Source organism: Microcebus murinus, chromosome 5 (assembly GCF_040939455.1).
Source record: "Microcebus murinus isolate Inina chromosome 5, M.murinus_Inina_mat1.0, whole genome shotgun sequence".
NCBI classification, from domain to species: domain Eukaryota; kingdom Metazoa; phylum Chordata; class Mammalia; order Primates; family Cheirogaleidae; genus Microcebus; species Microcebus murinus.
The window spans coordinates 17,558,171-17,580,789 of NC_134108.1; the positions used below are offsets into that span (position 1 = coordinate 17,558,171).

The 22,619-nt window shown below is 33.0% G+C and overlaps 1 protein-coding gene across 3 annotated transcripts in view; it reads right to left on the reverse strand.

The window, feature by feature from the left end:
- Window positions 1–6,698: 6,698 nt before the first annotated feature.
- Window positions 6,699–22,619, reverse strand: part of STXBP5 (syntaxin binding protein 5) — a 159,320-nt gene continuing 143,399 nt past the window's right edge. For all 3 annotated transcript variants that reach the window (XM_012752182.3, XM_012752184.3, XM_012752185.2), the window contains 3 exons: window positions 19,365–19,476; window positions 13,597–13,817; window positions 6,699–11,822 (listed from right to left, as the gene is read on the reverse strand). In XM_012752182.3, coding sequence (XP_012607636.1) covers window positions 11,781–11,822; window positions 13,597–13,817; window positions 19,365–19,476 — 375 coding nt within the window. In that variant the 3' untranslated portion in view covers window positions 6,699–11,780. The remainder of the gene's footprint in view (window positions 11,823–13,596; window positions 13,818–19,364; window positions 19,477–22,619) is intronic.

The window sequence follows — 22,619 nt, forward strand, 5'->3', positions numbered from 1 at the left end:
TGTCTGCTTTGTCAAAGATCAGTTGGCTATATGTGGATGGTTTTATATCTGGGTTCTCTGTTCTGTTCCAGTGGTCTTTGTCTCTATTTTTGTGCCAATACCATGGTGTTTTAATTACTATGGCCTGGTAGTATAGTTTGAAGTCTGGTAATGTGATGCCTCCAGATTTGTTCTTTTTGTTTAAGATTGCTTTGACTATTCGCGATTTTTTCTGGTTCCAAATGAAGCTTAGAATTCTCTTTTCTAGATCTGTGAAATTTGACATTGGTATTTTGATGGGAATTGCATTGAATCTGCAAATCACTTTGGGTAGTATGGACATTTTAACAATGTAGATTCCACCACCCATGTGCATGGTATGTTTTTCCATTTGTTTGTGTCATCTGTGATTTCTTTCCTCAGTGTTTCATAGTTCTCTTTGTAGAGGTCTTTCACCTCCTTGGTTAAGTATATTCCTAGGTATTTTCTTTTCTTTGTAGCTATTGTGAATGGTATTGAGTCTTTGACTCTCAGCTTGACTGTTATTGATTTATAGGAATGCTAATTATTTGTGTACATTGATTTTGTTTCCTGAGATTTTGCTGAATTTATTAGTTCTATATGTCTCTTGGTGAGTCTTTGGGTTTTTCTAGATATAAGATCATATCATCAACAAAAAGTGATAATTTGACCTCCTCTTTCCTGGTTTGGATACCCTTTCTTTCTTTCTCTTGCCTGATTGCTCTGCCTAGAACTTCCAGCAGGGAAAAGTTGAAAACATTAACACTAAGAACTGGAACAAGACTCTAGACTTTTGATTCTAGTTCCAGTGGTCTTTTAGTTATCTCTTAAGATAGGGAAAAAAAATTAAGTTGCCTTTGGGCAGATTGAGTTCTAGTTTAGTTTCTTCTTAATGGAAACGTGGCACTGATCTTTTTCAATAAGATCCGAATTAAAGCCTTTAATTTTGCATGACCAATGGTAATGTTTTTAAATGTTTGAATTGAAGAATTAGGGTGATAAGAATGTTGATAATACACTAAGATATGTAAACCATGTGGACTGCCTGGTTAAATTTTGTCATTGATCACTAGGGAATCAGCAATCACTTGCTCCTTTATTATGAACCTGAGGTGATAATGATGGTTATTGGCAAGGACACTTGAATTAGAAATGAAAGTGTCAAATTTATTTTAGCTATATGGCAACATGAGGTACTTTTTCTCCTCTGTTTTTGTCCATCTTAGTTTTGTAAAATCACAAAGTAGTCATTCTTATTGCAAGTGTCACAATATAAAGAATAATCATGCCCAATCTGGAATATAACCTCCCACGACCTTCTCCATGCTTACAAAGATATAAACATGTGCAGGCGTGTGTTTGTTGTTACCCAAAGAAAATCATACTATGTTCATCACCCTATAGCTTGCTTTTTTTTTTATTTGAGAATTTTTCATGGGCAATGCTACAAGTTGATCTTTGAGATCTTTTTCTTCAGTCTAGTTTCTTTATAAACACACATATTTTAGAAAAATGGAATAGTATCTCATGTGTGTGTGCTTTTTAAGTTCTGCCTTTTTTTTTCCCTTTTTGTTTGTCTCCTTACTGACTTTACTCCAAACATAAGGACTCCCAGGCTGTGTTAAGAAAGTGTTGTGTCTCTTTCTACTTTTATTCAGTTTAGGTAATATGCATTATACCCTGTATTACATCAAATCTGAGATATATTTTGCTTTTTACATTTTAATATCTCTGAAATGATGTTGTCTTACAATCTGAGATTTAATGAAATATGGTATGCATATGTACATTTGGGGGCTTTTTCCTTCATTCTTTGCTTTACAAAAATAGGATGTTTGCATACTTTTCTGCATTTTACTTTCTCTTTTACTTTGTGGAAATGTCTCCAAGACAACTGATATCACTCTGTTCCTTTTAAAAACATATAATATTCAACATTCCTCTAGTGATGGACTGCTATCTTTTTCCTAAGTTGTTTTTTTCCCCTGCAACAAAAATGCTGCAATAAACTTTCCTATTTCTATATCCTATGTACTTGTGCTTTTATTTCCCTGGGATAGATTCCAAAGGGTTGTATTTCTGGCTTGAAGGGTGTTATACTTTTTATTTTAATAGTGTTACCAGGTTACTTTACATAATGGTTGTAGCAATTCACTCTTGTTCTGGTTATTCATTACTACGTAACAAACGGCCCTGTAACTTAGTGGCTTACCAACAGCAATCCATCAAGGACTTTACTAATGAGTCTGCAACTGGAACAGAATTCAGTGGGGGATAGTTTGTTTTGGGGCTCCTATGGTGTCTGGACCCACAGCTGGGATGGCTTAGAGGGCTGAGGGCTGGCCAGGCAGCTCTCTCTCTGTCCGTGTATGCTGAGGACTTTTACCCATGCCACCTCCAAAACAGGGGTCTCACCACTGCGGCAGTCCCAGAGCTCTGGTAGAAGCTGCAAGGCTGTATGTTTTGATGCTGTATGCATCAAACACACTTTAATTCGTTGATGTTCATTATTTATTTTATTAAATATATCAGCAGTTTTAATCCTGATTATAGCAGTAAAAATACTGATATGCTGATCCTGATGCAAGACTTGCTAATTGTTCTTTCCTCTTCAAACATATTTCTGATTTGCAAAGCTCCCAGGGACTAATATTTTTAAGATCACGGAGCTTTGTGTTTGTATGCTAATTCTGTATTTCTAATGATTTTTCAGAGGGTATTATATCCCTACAACTATTGCATGAATGAGATAGGTAAGGCCAATATTTATAAATGATGACACTCAGGCAAATAGGGGTTGAGTGACTTGGAAAAAGGTCATTGGCATTGCTGGTAAACTTAGGGACAGAATTCTGGTCTTCATACTCAGGCCGATGTGCTTGGTATTTGAAATGAGCTCTGTATAAATGCACTTAAATGAAATAGTAGGCAAATGACTTCACTAATGCTTAACCAATAATCACATGCTGAAGTTTGGTCATCAGGAAAAAAGTAAAGTTTTCAATAGACTAACCATTATTAAGGATATATAATAGATTTTTATAATCTTTGATAATCTAGATAATCTTCGTAGAATGGATTCATTGTTCTATTTATTGAGAGGAGTTTTTGTTAGGAGAAACACAGCATATATTGATTAGTGGGTTTTAGGCACAAATTTACAAAGAGAAGTCCTGGCTTTCTCATCCAGTCTGACAGTTCAAAATTATTCATTAACCAAAAAGGAGAATATAAATTTGTAAGACGAATTGATATAAAATGCACTAAAAATCCAAAGTAGCATTTAGGTAGTTTAGGTTTCTTCTACACTTGCATGTACACATTGCAGCATAGCATTTATAAATACATTTATGACAGTCCCAAAAGATATAAAAAAGGATGAGTCTTATTATGGGTCTTACTCTCCAGCCCAAGGGTTCAAATGTCGAGGCTAGAAAGGGAGGAAGCTCACGAGGAGGGTATGCCCTCTTGGGAGTGTTTTGGAAAGTTGTGGGGACTTATTTTTGTTCTTCTAGTGTGTAACCTCAGCATTTATATATTGAAATATATTTTTTAAAATTATAAATTGCTTTCATTTCATACTTCTGGTGTATTAGTTTGTACATTATATTGATTTTTTAAAAAATTAAAAGCATAGGCAAATATATTATTTCTGAATTTCATGACAGGCTAGTAAAGGAGGCATCCAACATATCTGTGATACAAAGAAACTGCTTCTAGGGCATCGCTCTACATCAGGGTTCTCAGTAAGTGTGGTCTGCAGACCAGTATGATCAGTATCAGCTGGGAACTTGTTAAAAATACCAATCCTCAGGGCCCATTCCATGCTTACTGAATCGGAAACTCAGGGGATGTGGTCCAGCAATCTGTGTTTCAAAAGGGTTGTGTACCCAGGAGATTCTGATATTCAAGTTTGACCACCTCTTAGACTAATGGTATCTGTAGTCACATTATTGTTAACAGAACACAGAGGGTTACACTTTCTGAAATGTAGTCTTCTAACTTTTGCATTCCAGCAATGCTATGATTTCTTGGAATCTTTGATCTTGAAAGCTAAATCACTGCCTGGTTAAACACCCTAGTGAGGCAGCTAGGACTAGACCTGAGGGCTGCTAGCACCATGCTTCCTAGCCTACCACGCTCCTGCGCTTCTGTGTCTTTCCATTCTCTTCAGTTCTTCCGCCATACACTACATTGCTTTTCCTTTATCTGCTGAGATTTTTGGAGGCTATAAGGAGTAGGGATGGCATTACTGTATTTATAAAAATTATTTACAAATCTACCCAATGTTTAGGAGGGCCCCTGAAGTACATAAGGAATTATAATACTTCCTCATTAAAGGGGCAAATACATGTATTTGGTTAAAATAAAACTTAGCAAAGAGTAAAGACATTTGAGGTGTAAGGCATGGGGGCAGCGACCAAACTAAAATGGAGCGAGCAGAGAGAAGTGGGAAAGAAGGATTCAGAGTTGAGCTGTGGAAGGACACACACACACACACACACACACACACACACACACACATACACTCATTAAGAACTTCATTTTGATACTTAACTGAGTCCTCAGACTTCTTTCCTTTGCCAGTTACAAAATACTGTCTTGTCTGAAACTTTGTTTTTATTGATTAAATGTGTACCTTTTATGTTGTTTTTGAAAGCAGTTATAAATAAATATATGGTATTTTGTTTTTCAAAGTAGCATAAAATCACATAAAGGGACCCAAACTAAAGGTTAGAATATTTCCGTAAGTTTTGCATGACTTGAATATACACTGAAGTATTGATATTAAAAATATGAATACAATTTTAAAAATAAAATGACTCAGGTAAGTCTTTTCTTTTTTAAAAGAGGTTTTAGTCTAAACAATAAGCATTTGGAAAGCTTTCCTTAGGGTACCTATAACAATTTTGTACAAAAACTGAAAAACGTATGACAGAGAAAACATAGTATCTTTAAAGTAATGGAAGAAAAGCCTATGGCAGTCCTATAAATGCCTATGAAGAGTTCCAATGACAAGTACATTTATATCTAAAGCAATGGATAGCACTGTACCATTTACACATGACACAAAGTAATGTTCTTTAAAAAGGCAAGACCAGAGATGTGAAGACAATCTTCAGTTTTTAAAATTTCATCATTTTATGCCTACATATTCTAAATCCTAAAATTTCTTTTGATAATAAACCAGATCACTCTATCAAATGATCTTTATCACTTTATATAAATTACTTAGGATATTGTCTGTTCCATGTCTAAGAACGTTCAAGAACTTTCTAGATAAAAAGTACCTATCCTGAAAACTAACCTTTGCAAAGCGTGCAGTTTTTCCCTTGTAAAAATCTACCATAAGCACTTCTTGTTAAAGGCTCACACAGTAAGGTTAGACATGACTGCCACCATGTGGAACAAAAATGTACCCTAAGTATATACTTCAAATAAGCCTTCAATGTAATAAGAGAACTACCGAATTCTTCATTTTAAAATGCAATGGAAACAATGATAAATAAGTACGGTTTGGTCTTCTTTGAGTTCCATTAGTCTAGATTCATTAATGCAATGTTCGTTTTTGCTACAAGTAGTTGGACACTGATACTGACAGTATCAACTAGCAAAATGTCAATTATGAAAATTATCTGTAGCCTTGCTAATCAAAGTACGTTCCAAGATCAGCAGGATCTGTATATTAGCTTGGAGCTATTCGAGATGCAAAATAATCAGGCCCCACCTCAAAATCGGATGAACCAGAGTCTGTATTTGAACAAGATCCCCAGGCGATTCCCGGACACACTAAAGGCGGAGAAGTGTGCACCTAGATCCAGTTCCTATTCCTTGATTCCAACCCCGTTTCCTTTATGCTCCAACCACCCAACACAGAAGTAGGTGACTTTCACCCCAAATTCCAGATAGTTAACAAAAAAGTAGTTTTTACTTGAATTACCTGGTTAACTTGACCTTCTCTTTATAAATGTGGAAATCTATTTTATTGATTATTTTCTTAAACTACTGGGTTAGTTCCATAATTCAGAAAAACACTGAAATGAATTTTTCAGAAAAAAGGGGTGGTTTAGTTTCAGGAGAGAGTAGAGTATTTTATTTTGCCCAATCAGAGCCCTTCAGCATAAAGAGACATTCATATACATATATATGAACATTTTCCAGAAACATTAATTTATAATACATTTTTTAAAATACCAGCTTAACGGTATTTATTTACAAAAATATTTCATTACCTAATTTTAAACCTTTTGCTGTGATGACAGTTTGTAAAGTACAGGAATGCAAAATAACTACAAAGTTTAACACATTTTTCGTGTTTGCAATAGTGCTTTTTTTTTAAGATGAAACAATACACAGATTTTTTTTAAAACTGTATTTCAAAATGCATATTCCAGTAATTACCTGTGAGATAGTTACTGGGACTGAGCAAGATATTTTTTTTAAAAAAGTGCAGCAACTGAAAAACACCTGCATGTACAGTTTAAGGTATACACAAGCTAGAGCTCTATACCACGCATGCTTGCCCCTGGAGTGGACAATGTTAGAAAAACTTAATCTTGCTCTTTTTCATATTGTCTTTTGGTAATGCATTTACAATGAACCAATAGTATAACTGGAAAAGCAAAGTGTTTTTCTGGTTCTAACTATCATGTTGAGCAGAGGTCACACCTAAAATATCACGGTACTGTTTATTTACAAAAAAAAAATTTTAAAAATTAAAACATGATTTACCCTTTTTGCACTGCTTTCCATTGATATGTTGAGTCTGTTTTCAACTCCATACACTGTCTTCAGTTGAAGTAAACAGAAATTGAAGACAACACAAAACAAACAGCAAAAGTATTAAAAAAAACAAAAAACCCCCAAACTACGAAATAAATAGGATTCCATTGCCATTAACCTATATCCATTTTAAATGCCTGAGTCAAACAACCTACAATAAATTAATACTGATTTATTTACATCTCATACACTATAAAATTTTAATTTAAACTATGAGCCTCATTGTAAAATACTGGCAAAACTGACATTCATGATTTTTCTGATGTAAAGAATAAAATAAAGAGAGCATTTACAAGTAGCCCCAGATTACTGTACTCAATTTGTAAATGAATCATGCCTACTAATAAGTGCATTAGTAACTGAAGAAAACAATGTTATAACCCTGGTAATTGGGAAGTTATTAAAATAATTTAATTCAGCTGAGAAAGGTAAGCTAAAGATTTCCCCTTTGTGTGTTTTTGTTTATTTGTTTGTTTTTGGTTGCAACAACTGTTTTCTGTCCACAGACCTTTATGAAAACTTCTGAGGCAGTAGTAAGATCATTAGTAATCACAAGAAAAATAATCCCCATAGCACTTTACAAGAAATTGATCAGAGTGATGAAAAGTGCAATTAACAAAAGCTGTAAACAGTATCTTCACATTCATTTTCAAATGAAAAAAAATCTGTGGACATAAATTTCAATCCAAAAGAACAAACATCCTAAAAGGGAAAAGAAAAAAAGGACATTTAAGATATAGGAGTGTTTTTTTCCAAAGTAAATACAGATTAAAAATTCTAAGAATATTAAGTATCAAACTAATAAGGAACAAATTCTATAAACTACAAAATAAAAACCTTCATTGACAAAAATACATAAACTCTGTTTTCATTTTTGGAAATTTATTTTTAAAAAAGGTAGAAGAAAATACCTGGAAAACTATTTTAAATATATATATATATATCTATATTTTAAAACAATAGTTAAGGTAGGCATCCAACAGCAAGCTGTAGCTATTGAGAAAGATCTTGCAATTATGGTTGTGGGCATTTTCCCCCAAAATAAAATTGATATTTGAAAATGCTCAATAGAGGGTTCTTTTTTAACCATAGTAATGGCATCTTTCCTGTCATGTGTGAAGATTTTCAAATGATGTATGATTTTTTTTAAATTAACTGTATCTCGATATGAGATACCAATATTTCTTATTATAAGCGTAAAACATAAATTTTGTATGGATAATATACATACTTTTTAAGTACTTTGACTTAAACTTAACAAGTTCGCCATTTTTAAAATTAAAGAGTACATTTATAAAAATTCCATTTTAAAACTAAAAGTATATTCTCTAGCAGTATGTATAAATATAACATGTTACTGTATGATCTTAAAACAAATCTGAAAGTGTTGCAATAATTAAGACCAAGAACACTGAAACATACAGCAAATTATTTTACTATTTTTTAAATCTTTGAAAACTACATAAAACCCTATTGAAGGTTTTAAAACTGATCAGTTTGTTTAAGGTGCAGGTAGCAGCATATTCATGATTTTGGCATGTTTTATACATATGTATCACTTGATTTAAACTGAGAAATGTGGATTAAATGATAATAAAAAGTTTTCATTACCTAAAAAAGTGCAGAAAAAATTCAAGTTTAAAGTTCAGTGCTCTTTATTTTGCAGAACAAATAAAGTCCCCAAAGTTAAAATGTAAAATAAATATTTGCCACAAAAAATTTACCTTTGGATATAGCTTTTCTAATGTTACATGAGAAATGCCTTAAGCAAAACATATATGGAATATAGAACCCAGGGTAAAACTTTGAACTCCACGGTGTCTTCCACATATTCTTCCTTTCTCAGCTGTCTCCCCAGCACCCCCGTAACCTAAAAGTATGTAACACTTTCAGACTTGTTTAAAACACTCACATATCCACATAAATTAATTTCAGAGGAACCTACAATTAAGAAGTTCTAAGCAAAAGAAATTCTTCTTTCTTTACTTTAAACTACTGCACTTAATTAAATTGTAATATACTTACAGACAAGTAGCAGCATTTTTCACATCCATAAAAAATCAAATTAAGAAGTTAGTAATAGCTCAGTTGAATCTATAACAATTTTTTGGAAACACTTTGTATAATTGAAATGCAAATGAAAATTGTTAAGATGACGCAAAACTTCAAATGGACATAATATACTGAATTTGTCAGAATATAAGATTTCAAATAACTTTCTAAGCAAATATATATGGATTTTAGTTGAAAAGTGAAATGAATTGGATATATGGTACATACAGAAGAACTACTTCCTACTGAAAAATTGCTAATCAATGAATACTTCAATGATTTTAGAGTCAAGGACAAATGAAATAAAACAATGTTGAGGATATGGAGACAGCACATGAAAATCTTTCATTTTTCTGATATTTTCTATTTTAATCTTTTTTTTGGTTAGTTTTCCTGAAATCGTGGCTTGCTGGTGACTATTACTTTCTGCATTTAAAAAGAAAAAAAATAGAGATGTTATCGCAAATTACAATAAATTCCCTGGGTTAGTTATTACTGCAGAGTGTCTCTTATCTACAGACTGAATCAAGTATAACTCTAAGAAGCTTATTTCCTATACTCAAACATACTTTTTAATCCTAACTGAATCCCTAGTTTTTTTGTGCATAATTTGTAGATTAATTTAAAAATTAAATAATTCAAAACATCAATTTAAGATTTTCTTATAAAATCCTGAAAATCCATCTCAGGTCAATGTAGCTACTTCTCTATTTGAAAATAATTACAAGAGTGGTTCATTTTATATACAACAAGAAAAATGACAGTAAAAAATGAAGTTAATATACAAATAACACAAAATAACACAGCAAATTAAATAACTGTGGCTAATATGACTTTCCACATCAATAGGGAATCAATCAATATATTAATTTACTTAATGCTTCTCAACTTTTTCAAATCCATAACTGCTGATTTTATTGATAACATTCACAAAACTGTACCTTTTGAAAAGGACTTAATACTTCCTGTGATATATCATAGAACAACAGGTTTACTGGATAATAGATAATACAAATTAAGCAATTCATAAACTGTTGAATGCTCATCAGACAGCTGATATTAACTAAACAGAAATATGTTATCATCAATACTTTCTATAAATTCAAAAACTTTTGAAAATGATTGTATTTTTAAAATATTTCTTTTGGCTTGATCAATTATCTCCATCACATATAATCAGTCCCTACTGAATGATATTTAAAGTAAACTTTGATGTAAACTTTTGTATCCAGTAGTGCACATTATAAAATGTAAACATAAAAGCTTTATTAATGAAGAGTAAGGAGGAAAAATGCATAACAGACTGCATGAAAAAGTTAAGATGTCCTACATATACCTTTAATGATCATATGGAAGGGAAAAACAACCATCATGTTTGCTACCAATTTGTGCTCTGATTATCTCTTAATGAAAAAAGAAAATGATTTAAAACAATTTCTTATAGAAGACAATATTTAAATTTCATTGACATTAATTTTAATGCTTCTACTTTGCTCCTACTTCGTTGCTTTAACAACAATCAATGATAATCTCAGATTAGCCACATTATGAGATTGCTTATTTCCACATCTACTGAGTGGTTTCTTTCCTGTCTGTAATGCTACTCTATGAACCAATCATTCATAGTCCACTGCTGGTCTCCATTTGCATTATACTCCAATACAGAAATAATTTAGTTATCAAAGTGTATGTATTTTCCTTTCTTTTTGGCTTTTTAAAACCTTGAAAGGATATGTACAGATTTATAGTATATTTCTACAGAAAATATTTTGTAGGTCATCAGACTAGACTCTTACATAGATAATTATTGACAACAGATGCTTGTAATTTTCCATGCGATAGCATGTGCACTAAGATTTAATTGACTCATCACCTGAGTGTATTGGAACTGTTAGCAAATAAAGGGTGTTTTAAAAAGGGAGCTGAGCATTTTACTGAAATAATGAGGGTTTTTTTTTTTGCAATTTTAATTAAATAATGCAAAGGTACATTTGGTTAAACATTTTATAAAAATTCAAGCAAAATTAAAAACTTAGCCAATTTTAACATTTCTACAAATTTAACCAGTTAACTATTTTGGTCAAATTCACCCTTAGCTGAATTAATGAGAACAAGGACAAGGAACATTGAAGTATTCTCCTCACCACAATGGAGGTTTTTCTCACTTTCCACACTGCATAGCCACTACATGGAAACTCCCAGAATGATGAGCAATTCAGTCATGCTCTACACTTTTCTTTTCAATGAAAAGTGATGTATTGTCTTGTTTTGCTTTTGACAAAATATGAACTAAACACAAGTATATAATAACAAGAATCCAAGAGTAGCCCATACACAAGTCAACTATGTGTATGTTTTTTTTTTCTTTTTAATTTAAAGCCCACCATTCAGCTTATCTGTCTAAAGATGTGGTAACAAACAGTTTGTTTCTTTTTTCACTAATGATACTGATGACCAGTCAGTTTAAGAGAGGGAAAGTCCAAGACAGCTGTTTATGATCCAGTCCAGTGACATAAATATAACTATTTCAGCTTCAGGACTTCTGTCTTATTGCCTCTCCCCTAAACAGGTCAAACACTGACGGCAGATACAACGGCACACAATCTTTTGGCATATGAAGGTTTAACACAGGAATGATCCAGGATTAGTCCCTGCCATAGCTCTTCAACATCTCCCTTTGTTTCTTCATCTGTCATGTGTGACCTGCTTGGTTCCCAGACTGTCAACTCACAGCTGGCACACACCATCTACTCCAGTTTGAGTGTGTGGACACTCCTCAGTTAAAGCCACATGACTGAGGTAAAACAGTGCATGATTGTGCTAGGAAAGAACAGTGTTCAGCGATGAACATCCCTTTAATGTTAACTTTCCTAAATAAATCAATGTAATAAAAAAGGAAAGAATTTTTCCTTCTGGCTGAAGTTGAACTTAATGGATTCTGGTTGTCAGAACTGGTACCACTTCTTATCTTTGTATTTCAACATCATCTAAAGGGAAAAAAAAAAACAAACAAAAAACAAGATAACCATGTTTTTATAATGCCAGCATAATACTTATCAGTTATAACTGGTTTCTACATGTTTTTCAAAACATTCTATCATTCTGAAACATTCTGTAGTGTTAATATATTGCTTACTTCAAATGAATTTATTGAAAGCAATAAGAGTTCTATTCAGAGGAAAAAGACCATAACCATTAGGAACTAACCTAGAATTTCCTCAAATTTTGTAGCAATGTGACATAATTTGGTGACCTAAGCTAATAACATACAAATAAGGTAATTTTCAGTTTCTAATATGAACTAAAAATAATGCTTAACGAATTGGTGGGTGAAAGGCTGAAAATCCTGCTACTGTCATCTCAAACTCACTGAACATCTACTCTAAGCCAGGCATTGTATAACACACTTTCCCTGTTTGATTTTATTTGATCCTCATGACAATTCTTGGTTAAGCACTGTTTTCCTCATTTTAAAAATGAAGAAACTAAAGCCTTTAGAATTAACCAATGTAACACAATGGTTAAACTGGAAATTGAGCCCAGGCAGTCTGATTCAATAACCCATGATTGTAACCACCTCGATATACTGTCCTCCTTTGACTCTCAAATATGGCTCGAGAACACTGGTAGATAGGAAAACTCTAAGTTTGAGACTGAGCTCTTTGCTAAATATTTAGAGTGTAGATATAAACTGAATTGACTAAAGCGCCATATGCCTTAGAGATCACACAACCAGTGCAAAGTTATGACAATAAAGATCCTGACCTAGATTGAAGGCCACCAGCCCATAGGTGAGGTGCCTATGGAGGTAGTATAAGTACTCACAAAGGATCTCTGAATCTCTGAAGCCCTGAGCAAGCATTTCTCAGGTCCAGCTACCTCTTTCCTACATTTTAGGTTTCAGAATTCTTGAGCAAGGAAGAGATGATTTTTGAGTGAAAAAGTTAAGAGAGCTATCACTACAGACTGGATGCCCAAGTATAAATGCAATGTTGATATGGTTTCTTCAGAAAACAAACTCAAAATCTCTTCAAGGGCTAGGCTAGGAATGGAATGTGTAAAGTAACCCAGAGTAAAACATCAAGAAGTGGAAAATGTGTCAAAATGAAAAATGTGTATTTTACCTAAAGGCTGTTAAATTCAGCTTTGTAAGACCCTATGTTGGTTAAAAAAATATATTTTTAAGGCTTTTAAATTCAGCTTTGTAAGAGCCTATGTTGGTCAAGAAAAGATATTTTTAAGAGGGCCAGTTATGGATCCCTACTTTATAGCATCATGACCTCCTAGGTCCATCAAGATGAACTCACTGCAAAATGCATCTTGCTGCCCCCCCCAAGACAGACTTAGTATTGTTTATTTAAATAAAACTGTTAATTTTAGTTATTTAGATTTACCTGGAAGAATCAAGGAGGCAAATTATTTCCTTCTCTAGGACAAAGTATAATAGACTCTGAGGCATTAAGGAAAATCAGCATTATTACTGCATTCCTTAAGAAATAGTTATAAATTTGGCTTTGTTTACAAAGAGCCTGAAAGTGAGCAGGTTCCTTCAAAATGTATAATCTTCAATAAGAGACCAAAGGCTATTGAGACACATTCCTGTAATGGTTCCCTCTGGTGGCAAAACTGAGGAATTTGCAATTGTATAAAGGATATATGAAAATTCATGCGTGTAAAAATACAATAGCTATAAACATACAATAACTTTCACACTTGCTTTACTTATGGTTTCTTGTTTAGATATCTGTTTGATAGACATACCTCATGAGCATGTTTAGAAAATGAATCTGCACTTGATAACATAGCTGCAGTTCTTTCCTCCAGGTCGCCAAGTTTCTGCCCTCTTTCATCTAGTGCCAACCTGGCTCGTGCTAATTCACCGACGACTCCGGATGCTGCCCCTTTCACACCTTCAATACCACCAGGGCCAGGTATGTGCTGTGCGAGACTCCTTGAGGCCTTTCCCGAGGATGATTCTCCAACTGAACGGATTGGATAAATGAGAGTAACTCAAAAAATGAAAATTTTATATAAAATCCTACTACATGAATAGCATTAAAATACAATTTTTAAATTGAGTGACAATATAATTGAAATATTACATATTTCACTTTATAATTAGTATGTTCTTCTTTTATTATTGTTTTAGTACTTTTTAGATACTTTTTTGAACACACAGAAACACAGCGTACATTAATATTCTACGCTATACTAGTTTATAGCAGGACTTGTGCAAAAAAGGGGTTGGTAATTGTTGAAATGAATAATGAATATACTGATACCAATTTACATAATGGTAAAAATTGCTCTGATGTGTGCAAAAAAACTAAAGATATATTAAAGATATGTAGCTTCTAGTATATAGATTAAATTTAAATATACAGATTTGATTTAGTTTATTCCTCACTTTCTGTTACTTTAAAAAAATACCGTGCTTAGGCTCAGAAGCAAAGAAAACTGAAGCATTTATTCAGTATTCTATTTCTGTCTCCCAAAGTTGTAGATATGCTACATTCCTTTCTTTTCTTTCTGTCCATTTATCTTGTCACTTACCAAACAGATCCAATTTTCCTTCAAAAGACCTTAGGAATTCATTGGTTCCTTTCTCTTTCTTATATAGACTCTGATTACCTAACACGTAGATCACTGCAAAAGTCTTAAATTCTTTAAAGACTGATCCTCTTTCCTCCATTACAGGAGACCATTACAGGAATGTGTCTCAATAGCCTTTGGTCTCTTATTGAAGATTATACATTTTGAAGGAACCTGCTCACTTTCAGGCTCTTTGTAAACAAAGCCAAATTTATAACTATTTCTTAAGGAATGCAGTAATAATGCTGATTTTCCTTAATGCCTCAGAGTCTATTATACTTTGTCCTAGAGAAGGAAATAATTTGCCTCCTTGATTCTTCCAGGTAAATCTAAATAACTAAAATTAACAGTTTTATTTAAATAAACAATACTAAGTCTGTCTTGTAGAACAATTCATATGGAGGGGCAGCAAGATGCATTTTGCAGTGAGTTCATCTTGATGGACCTAGGAGGTCATGATGCTATAAAGTAGGGATCCATAACTGGCCCTCTTAAAAATATCTTTTCTTGACCAACATAGGCTCTTACAAAGCTGAATTTAAAAGCCTTAAAAATATATTTTTTTAACCAACATAGGGTCTTACAAAGCTGAATTTAACAGCCTTTAGGTAAAATACACATTTTTCATTTTGACACATCTTCCACTTCTTGATGTTTTACTCTGGGTTACTTTACACATTCCATTCCTAGCCTAGCCCTTGAAGAGATTTTGAGTTTGTTTTCTGAAGAAACCATATCAACATTGCATTTATACTTGGGCATCCAGTCTGTAGTGATAGCTCTCTTAACTTTTTCACTCAAAAATCATCTCTTCCTTGCTCAAGAATTCTGAAACCTAAAATGTAGGAAAGAGGTAGCTGGACCTGAGAAATGCTTGCTCAGGGCTTCAGAGATTCAGAGATCCTTTGTGAGTACTTATACTACCTCCATAGGCACCTCACCTATGGGCTGGTGGCCTACCTCTTTCCTACATTTCTTTCTTTCCTCTTTTTTAACCTTTGGCCAATCACATTTCTACTCAAAAACCTTCCTAATAGAGTATAACAGGATGGACTCCGAAATCACTTTTAATATCCCTTACTAGATACTGACTGCTATATCTAGTATTAATTGCAAAACTTTTAATTGACAATTAGCATAACTGTGGATGGTTATTGATTTTGTTTTTAATTCTCTGGATTGTGTTCAAACAATTCAAAACTATGTTTGTGATTTTGACAACCTAAGTGGTATTGCACATTTGTCACTTTATTGAATATGTATAACAGTCCCATGAAAGTTATAAAGCATACCCTTGTACAGCTTCAGGTGCTAGCATTAAAATTGGTCTGTTATTACACACACAATAAATATACCTCTTAACACTTTCCATTCCCACTCTTCCCAGTCCTTGCCAATCACTAATCTCTGTCTTTATACATTTGTCTATTCTGAATATTTCATTTAAACGAATTCATACAATATGTGGCCTTTCATAGCTGGCTTCTTAAACTAAGAATAATGTTGTCAAGATTCATTAATATTAGGCCGGGTGCAGTGGCTCACGCCTGTAATCCTAGCACTCTGGGAGGCTGAGGCGGGTGGATTGCTCAAGGTCAGGAGTTCGAAATCAGCCTGAGTGAAAGCGAGACCCCGTCTCTACTAAAAATAGAAAGAACTTGATTGACCAACTAAAAATATATATACAAAAAATTAGCTGGGCATAGTGGCACATGCCTGTAGTCCCAGCTGCTTGGGAGGCTGAGGCAGTAGGATCCCTTGAGCCCAGGAGATTGAGGTTGCTGTGAGCTAGGCGGATGCCATGGCACTCACTCTAGCCTGGGCAACAAAGTGAAAAAAAAAAAAAAGATTCATCAATATTGTAGCATATATTAGTACTTTATCTCTTTTTAATGGCTAAATAATACATCATTTTATAGATAAATTATATTTTGCTTACTCATTCATCAGTTGATGAACATTTGGGTTGTTTCCATTTTTAGGCTGTTATGAATAATGCTACTATTGAATATTTGTATAAGTTTTCATGTGAACATGTTTTGAATTTTCTTGGGTATATGCCTGGGAGAGGAACTACTGTGACATACGCTAACTCTGTTTAACTTTTAAGGGAACTGTCAGACAGTTTTCCAAAGATGTCACCCCATTTTATATTTGGTGTATGAGGGTTCCAATTTCTCCACATCCTTGCCAATCTTCGTTATTGTGCATGTTTTACAGCAGCGGTCTCCAACCTTTTTGGCACCAGGGGCCAGTTTCATGGAAGCCATTTTTCCCATGGATCTGGTGTGATGGAGTGAAGGGGTGGCGTGTCGTGGGTGTTGGGGTAGTGGTGGTGCAGAGCTCAGGCAGTGACATGTGGCCCATTTTCTAACAGGTCATGACGGTACCAGGCTGCAGCCCAGGGTTGGGGACCACAGTTTTATAGCCATCCTAGTATGTGTGAAGTGGTATCATATTGTGGTTTTGATCTGCATTCTCCTAAGAACAAATGATGCTGACTATCTTTCCATGTGTTTATTGGTCATTTGTATATTTTCTTTGGAAAAATATCTATTCAAACTTTTTGCCCATTTAAAAACTGGACTATTTGTCTTTTTATTATTGAGTTGAAAGAGTTCTTCATATATTCTGGATACTAGACCTTACCAGATACCAGATGTATGATTTGCAAATATTTTATTCCATTTTTGGATCACCTTTTACTTTCTTGATAGTGTTTTTTGAAGGAAAAAGTTTATAATTTTGATGAATTCCAATTTATCTCTTTTCTTTCCTTTGGCTGTTTTTGATTTAGCTGTCACATCTGAAAAGCCACTGCCTAGGAGTTTTGTTTTTGTGTACAGAACTATAGATTAAATTTCATTTTCTGTCAATATATAGATCATTCTTTCATCTTTGGCTGTTGAGAAGTTAGGTATCAACCTATAGCTTGTTAAAAGATATCTATTATTTTTCTCAAGTCACCTTTAAGATCTTCTCTTTGTCTTTGGTGTACTATATTTTCATATGATATACCTAATTGAGAATTAAAAAAATATCCTAGGAATTCATTAGGCTTCTTAACTTTGTGAATCAGTATTGTGTATCAATTCTGAAAAATTTTCAGATGTATTTATTTCTTTATGTATTCATTTCTTCTTCATACTCTTTCCTACTTCCTTCTTGAGGTCCAAACATGTTTAGACACTGCAACTTCTTTTTTTCACCTGTGTCTAATTTGCAGTTTGGCCTAACCATTGAGTTTTAATTTTAGCTTTTGAATATTTCAGTTCCAGAATTTCATTTTAGTGTTTTCCATGACTACTTTTATTGATATTTTATAGTTTTCAGTTGCCTGATAAAATGTTTAGGCATGGTACTTATCCACTGGAACATGATATAAACATTTTACAGTCTGTGCTTGAAAATTTCAATATTTGAAGTTCTTGTGATTCTGCTTTTTCTGTTTTCTTGATCATGATGTTGATTCCTAATGTTCCTGGTTATCGATAACTGCATATATAAAAAATTGTTTGTAGAAATAACTTCAGGACTTGGAATATGTGAGCTTCTTTCAGAGAACATTTTAAAAATTTGCTTCTACCCAGAAGCTGGGTACTCTAGAAGTCTGACAAAATCTTAATAACTACTGAAGGTTTTCTGGGCCACTCAAGATAATTTGAAGCTGGGCTGAAAGTCTATATATGTGTGAGGGCTGTTAAAAGATACATATCATTTTTCTCAAGCTACCTTAAAGATTTTTCTCTTTGTCTTTGGTATACTATATTTTCATATGACATATCTAATTGAGAATTAAAAAAAAATATCCTTGGAATTCATTAGACTTCTTAACATTGTGAATCAGTATTATGTATCAATTCTTATGCTTAAGCTATAGCCCTGGGGGGGGCGGTCCTTGCAAAGAGGAGGAGCTATTTCAGGGTCCCCACCCTCGCAAGGCCTGGGAGCCCATCTTGCTAGCTACAGCACAGCTTAGTATCTCAGCCTTTTACTCTAGATTAGCAAATCACTGCAGCCCAAGCTACCATGCTCACTACTCTGGGCTCTGCTCCTTCTGCATGTTCCCACTGTCCATCCTGAAAACTCCTTACTAGATTATTAGTTCTTGGATGTTTTTAAGATTTTTTAAAAATATGTTTTTTTTAGTTTTATATAACTTTATAAATTTTTCTCAGTAAGTATGTTTTCCCAAATTATCAGTCCTTATTGACTTGAACAACAGTCATCATTTTTTTTTAAATTGAATTAAAACTATAAAAAAATCATTAGGGTTAATTTTTAGAATGGAATTGCATTGCATTACTACTTACAGTTTTTCTACTTAGTCAAACAAACATGAAACAACAATTATACAGTATTTTAGCAAAAAAAAAAAAAAAAGAAATGAAGAAATTCAAGGAGAGATAAAAGCATCCATTTGGAAAAAAAGGTCAAGCATTCAGTGATTCATTAGTTCATTCAATAGTTTTGCTGATTTGTGTCAATTATGTGAAAGGTAGTAAATGAACTAGATTTGGCTATTTTAAATACCCTTTTGATATGAGAATAGTTTTGAAGTTTTCTAAAGATAGATTAAATGTTTAAATAAAAGCTTTTCAAAGTTAAGAATATCAATAAAAAGCAATCATTGCCTTAAACTAATAATGAACATCCCACATAATGAAAATAAAGAAAGTACTTTCTAAATTATTCACTTAAAATTGTGAATATTACTTTTTAGCCATCTAAAGCTATTCTGATTTTGGTTTCCTGAGTAAAATATTTCCCTGATTTAGGATAGAAAGGTCAAAAAAAATTTTATGTATTTTGTTGAAACATGGATATATTAATTGTTATAACAAAAAGGAAAAAGTAAACATAAGCAAGAAAAATTTATATAGTTTCAATGTTTCTGTTTTACAGATATATTGTCCACATTCAATAAATCAACTTACATAGTTCTTCTCTATCAAGAGATTGTGCACCACCTCCAAATAAGCCTTTAAAGAATCCCCTGTTTGGTGCTTCAGGTGTTTCTACAGGAGTGAAGAGTTCACCCAACATTTCCTTTAAAATCAAAACAAATTGTAATTGTTAAAGTTTCAGGGAAACTAAACTATAATTCACAAAACCATCATTGTAAACTTTTTAACTTAAGCTCAGAACATTACCTGTTGAGATTCACAAATAATTATTGAGCACATTTTAAATGATCAGATATAGTACATATTATAGTAATTTATTCAAACAGTGAGTTTCTAAGATTAAATTCACTGAGACTAACTGGCTACTTGCTCCTTTTGCTGGCTTACTCTCTTTGTATTACAGGTAGAGATGGTATTTCTGTGTAGACTGTAAGGAAATTCTATTCTTCAAGACAAAATTTTCACATAACTTATTATTAAGAAGTGATAATTGGATTAATAACTAAGTCTTACCTTAGAAAGAAAATAATTTTCTATTAGCAAGTTTAAAAGTCCAGTGGAATAATGATGATATATATACAGTTCTGGAATTAAAATCTTTAGCTGAGTCAGAAAATTAGTAATTTAGATATATTAACTTCTTTTTTCATAAACATATGGTAGGAAGAGAATTATGCCAACATACACCTGGAATGTCAGACATCTTGCAGGAAGAAGGGAAGGCTTCAATCCATCTATATTGTCAGATTTTTCTGACATTACTGTCAATGTTCTTTGAAATGCAGAAATGGTAAAAGTCAGTTAGGAGAGAAGACTGCTGCCATGTTATTGATTTTATTGATAATACATAAAGAGGAAGCAATAGTTTATATAAGACAAGGATGGTAACATTATTTACAAGGCAGCTTTGGGAAGCTATAAAAGTGAATTAAAAATACACTGAGGCTTTGGGATTGCATTTATGCCCATTAAAGAGAAATAGTTATAAGAGCAAGTACACTATTGGCTTCAGGTAGGAGTTCTGCTGTACGTTGGTGTTACGTTATTATATTAAATAGTTGGGAGTGCAAGTATGTATTTTTCAGGGTTTCTTCCTTCGGGCTGAGCTAAGAAAGTTGATACACGAAGTCCAAAGGTTTTACCTTTACACATATCCATATTAATGTCGTCTCTCTAACCAGGTTGTAAATGGGAAGAGATGATTATTAACAACATACAACACAGTTTTATTTATAACAACAAAGTGGTTTGACGCCCTTATATTTTTATTTTCTTTCCTCTGAATTTCTATAAAATGGAGTAAACCTAGAATGAAAAGCTTCCTAAATTCAATAAATCAAACTTGTTAAAATCCACCATAGAATATATTGATATCTATTATTACATTAATATTTATAATAGACTTTATAACAAAGGAAATTTTAAGCATATTTCTAATCTTTTTAATACTGTATTTCAGTGTAATCTAAACTGTATCTATTACATTGATATAATAATAATGACAACCACAATGGCAACACAGCTTCTATGTGAGTATCTTTTAAGTTAAATTAAAACAATAATGTGACACATAAACAGTAACAGTTTAAAAATATGTTCTTTTAAAAATTTACCTAACCTTTGAATTATGGTTTTTATTTCTTAATTTATTTGGTGTTTAATGAACTTACTACACTTTTACAAGGTAATGTAAGAAATATCAAAAACCAGAGATTACTGTTATAACGAGTCACTATATTCCATATAGTATATAGAATGAGTAAAAACTCTGAAACCAGATGAACCTGGGTTTGCTACTCACTTCTGCTTTTTATTAGGAGAGAAATCTTAGGCAAATTAATTGATCAGGAAATGATTTCTTCAAATTTAAAATTGAGATAGTGATAACTGCTTCTTAGGAACATTACTAGGATTAAAGATAATGAACATATAAAGTGTCAGTAGACATCAATGGTATATGCATAAAAACAGAAAAATCTTCTGTCACATAATCACAAATGAAGCAACTGTTTTTCATTTTTTACTTTTTCTTCTAATATGATAAATGACATTGATTGATTTTTAAGTGTTAAGTCAACCTTGCTTTCCTGGAATAAATCTCACTTGGTCATAATGTATTATCCTTTTGATATACTATTGAATTCAATTTGCAAAAATTTTGTTTAGAATTTTTGCATTTATACTTGTGAGGGATATTGGTCTATATGTGGTTTTCTTTTCTCCCGCCCCCCCTTTTTTTTTGGCTCTGTCGTTTTGGCTGGAGTGCAGTGGCATCATCATAGCTCATAGCAACCTCAAACTCCTGGGCTCAAGTGATCCTTCTGCTTCAGTCTTCTGAGTAGCTGGGACTACAAGCATGTACCACCATGCCTGGCTAATTTTAAAATTTTTAGTAGAGATGGGGTCTTGCTATATTGCTCAGGCTGATCTTGAACCTCTGGCTTCAAGTGATCCACCAACTTTGGCCTCCCAAAGTGCTGGGACTGCAGGCATGAACTACTGTGCCAGCCAGTTTTCTTTTCTCATAATGGCTTTGTCTAGTTTTAGTATTAGGTTAATGCTTGCTTCACAGAATAAGTTGAAAAGCACTCCTTTGTTTCAATTTTTAGAAATGTTTATATAAAACTGGTATTATTTCTTCCTGAAATGTTTATAGAGTTCAACAGAGAAGCCATCCAGGTCTGGAGTGTTCTTAATCCGAGGTTTCTAATCTCAATTTCAATTTCTTTAATAGATACAGGACTATTCAGGTTATCTATTCTTTTCTTGAGTAAGCTTGGTAATTTGTGTGTCTTTCAAGGACTTTGTTCATTTCATCTAAGTTTTTGAATTTATTGGCATAAAGTTGTCATAATATTCCCTTAATACCCATTTCATATCTGTAGAATATGTAGTAATGATACTTCGCTCATTCTTGATATTGGAAATAATTTGTAAGTTCTCTGTTCATATGGCTTGAGATCAATTTTATTGATCTTCTCAAATAACTAGCTTCTGGTTTCATTAATGCTTGTCTACTGTTTCCCTGTTTTCTGTTTCATTGATTTCCACTTGGATATTTTCTTCCTTCTGCTTACTCTGGATTTAATTTGTTCTTGTTTTTCAATTTCTTATGGTGTAAAACTGAGGTCACTGCTTTGAGACCCCTTCTTTTCTAATACAATCTATACATTTTTTAGTGCTATAAATTTTCCAAGTTTAAACACTCAGTTATTTTCTGTTGCTATGCTTTCAAGTTCACTAATCTTTTCTGTTTCAATGTCTAGTTATCTGTTAATGCCATTC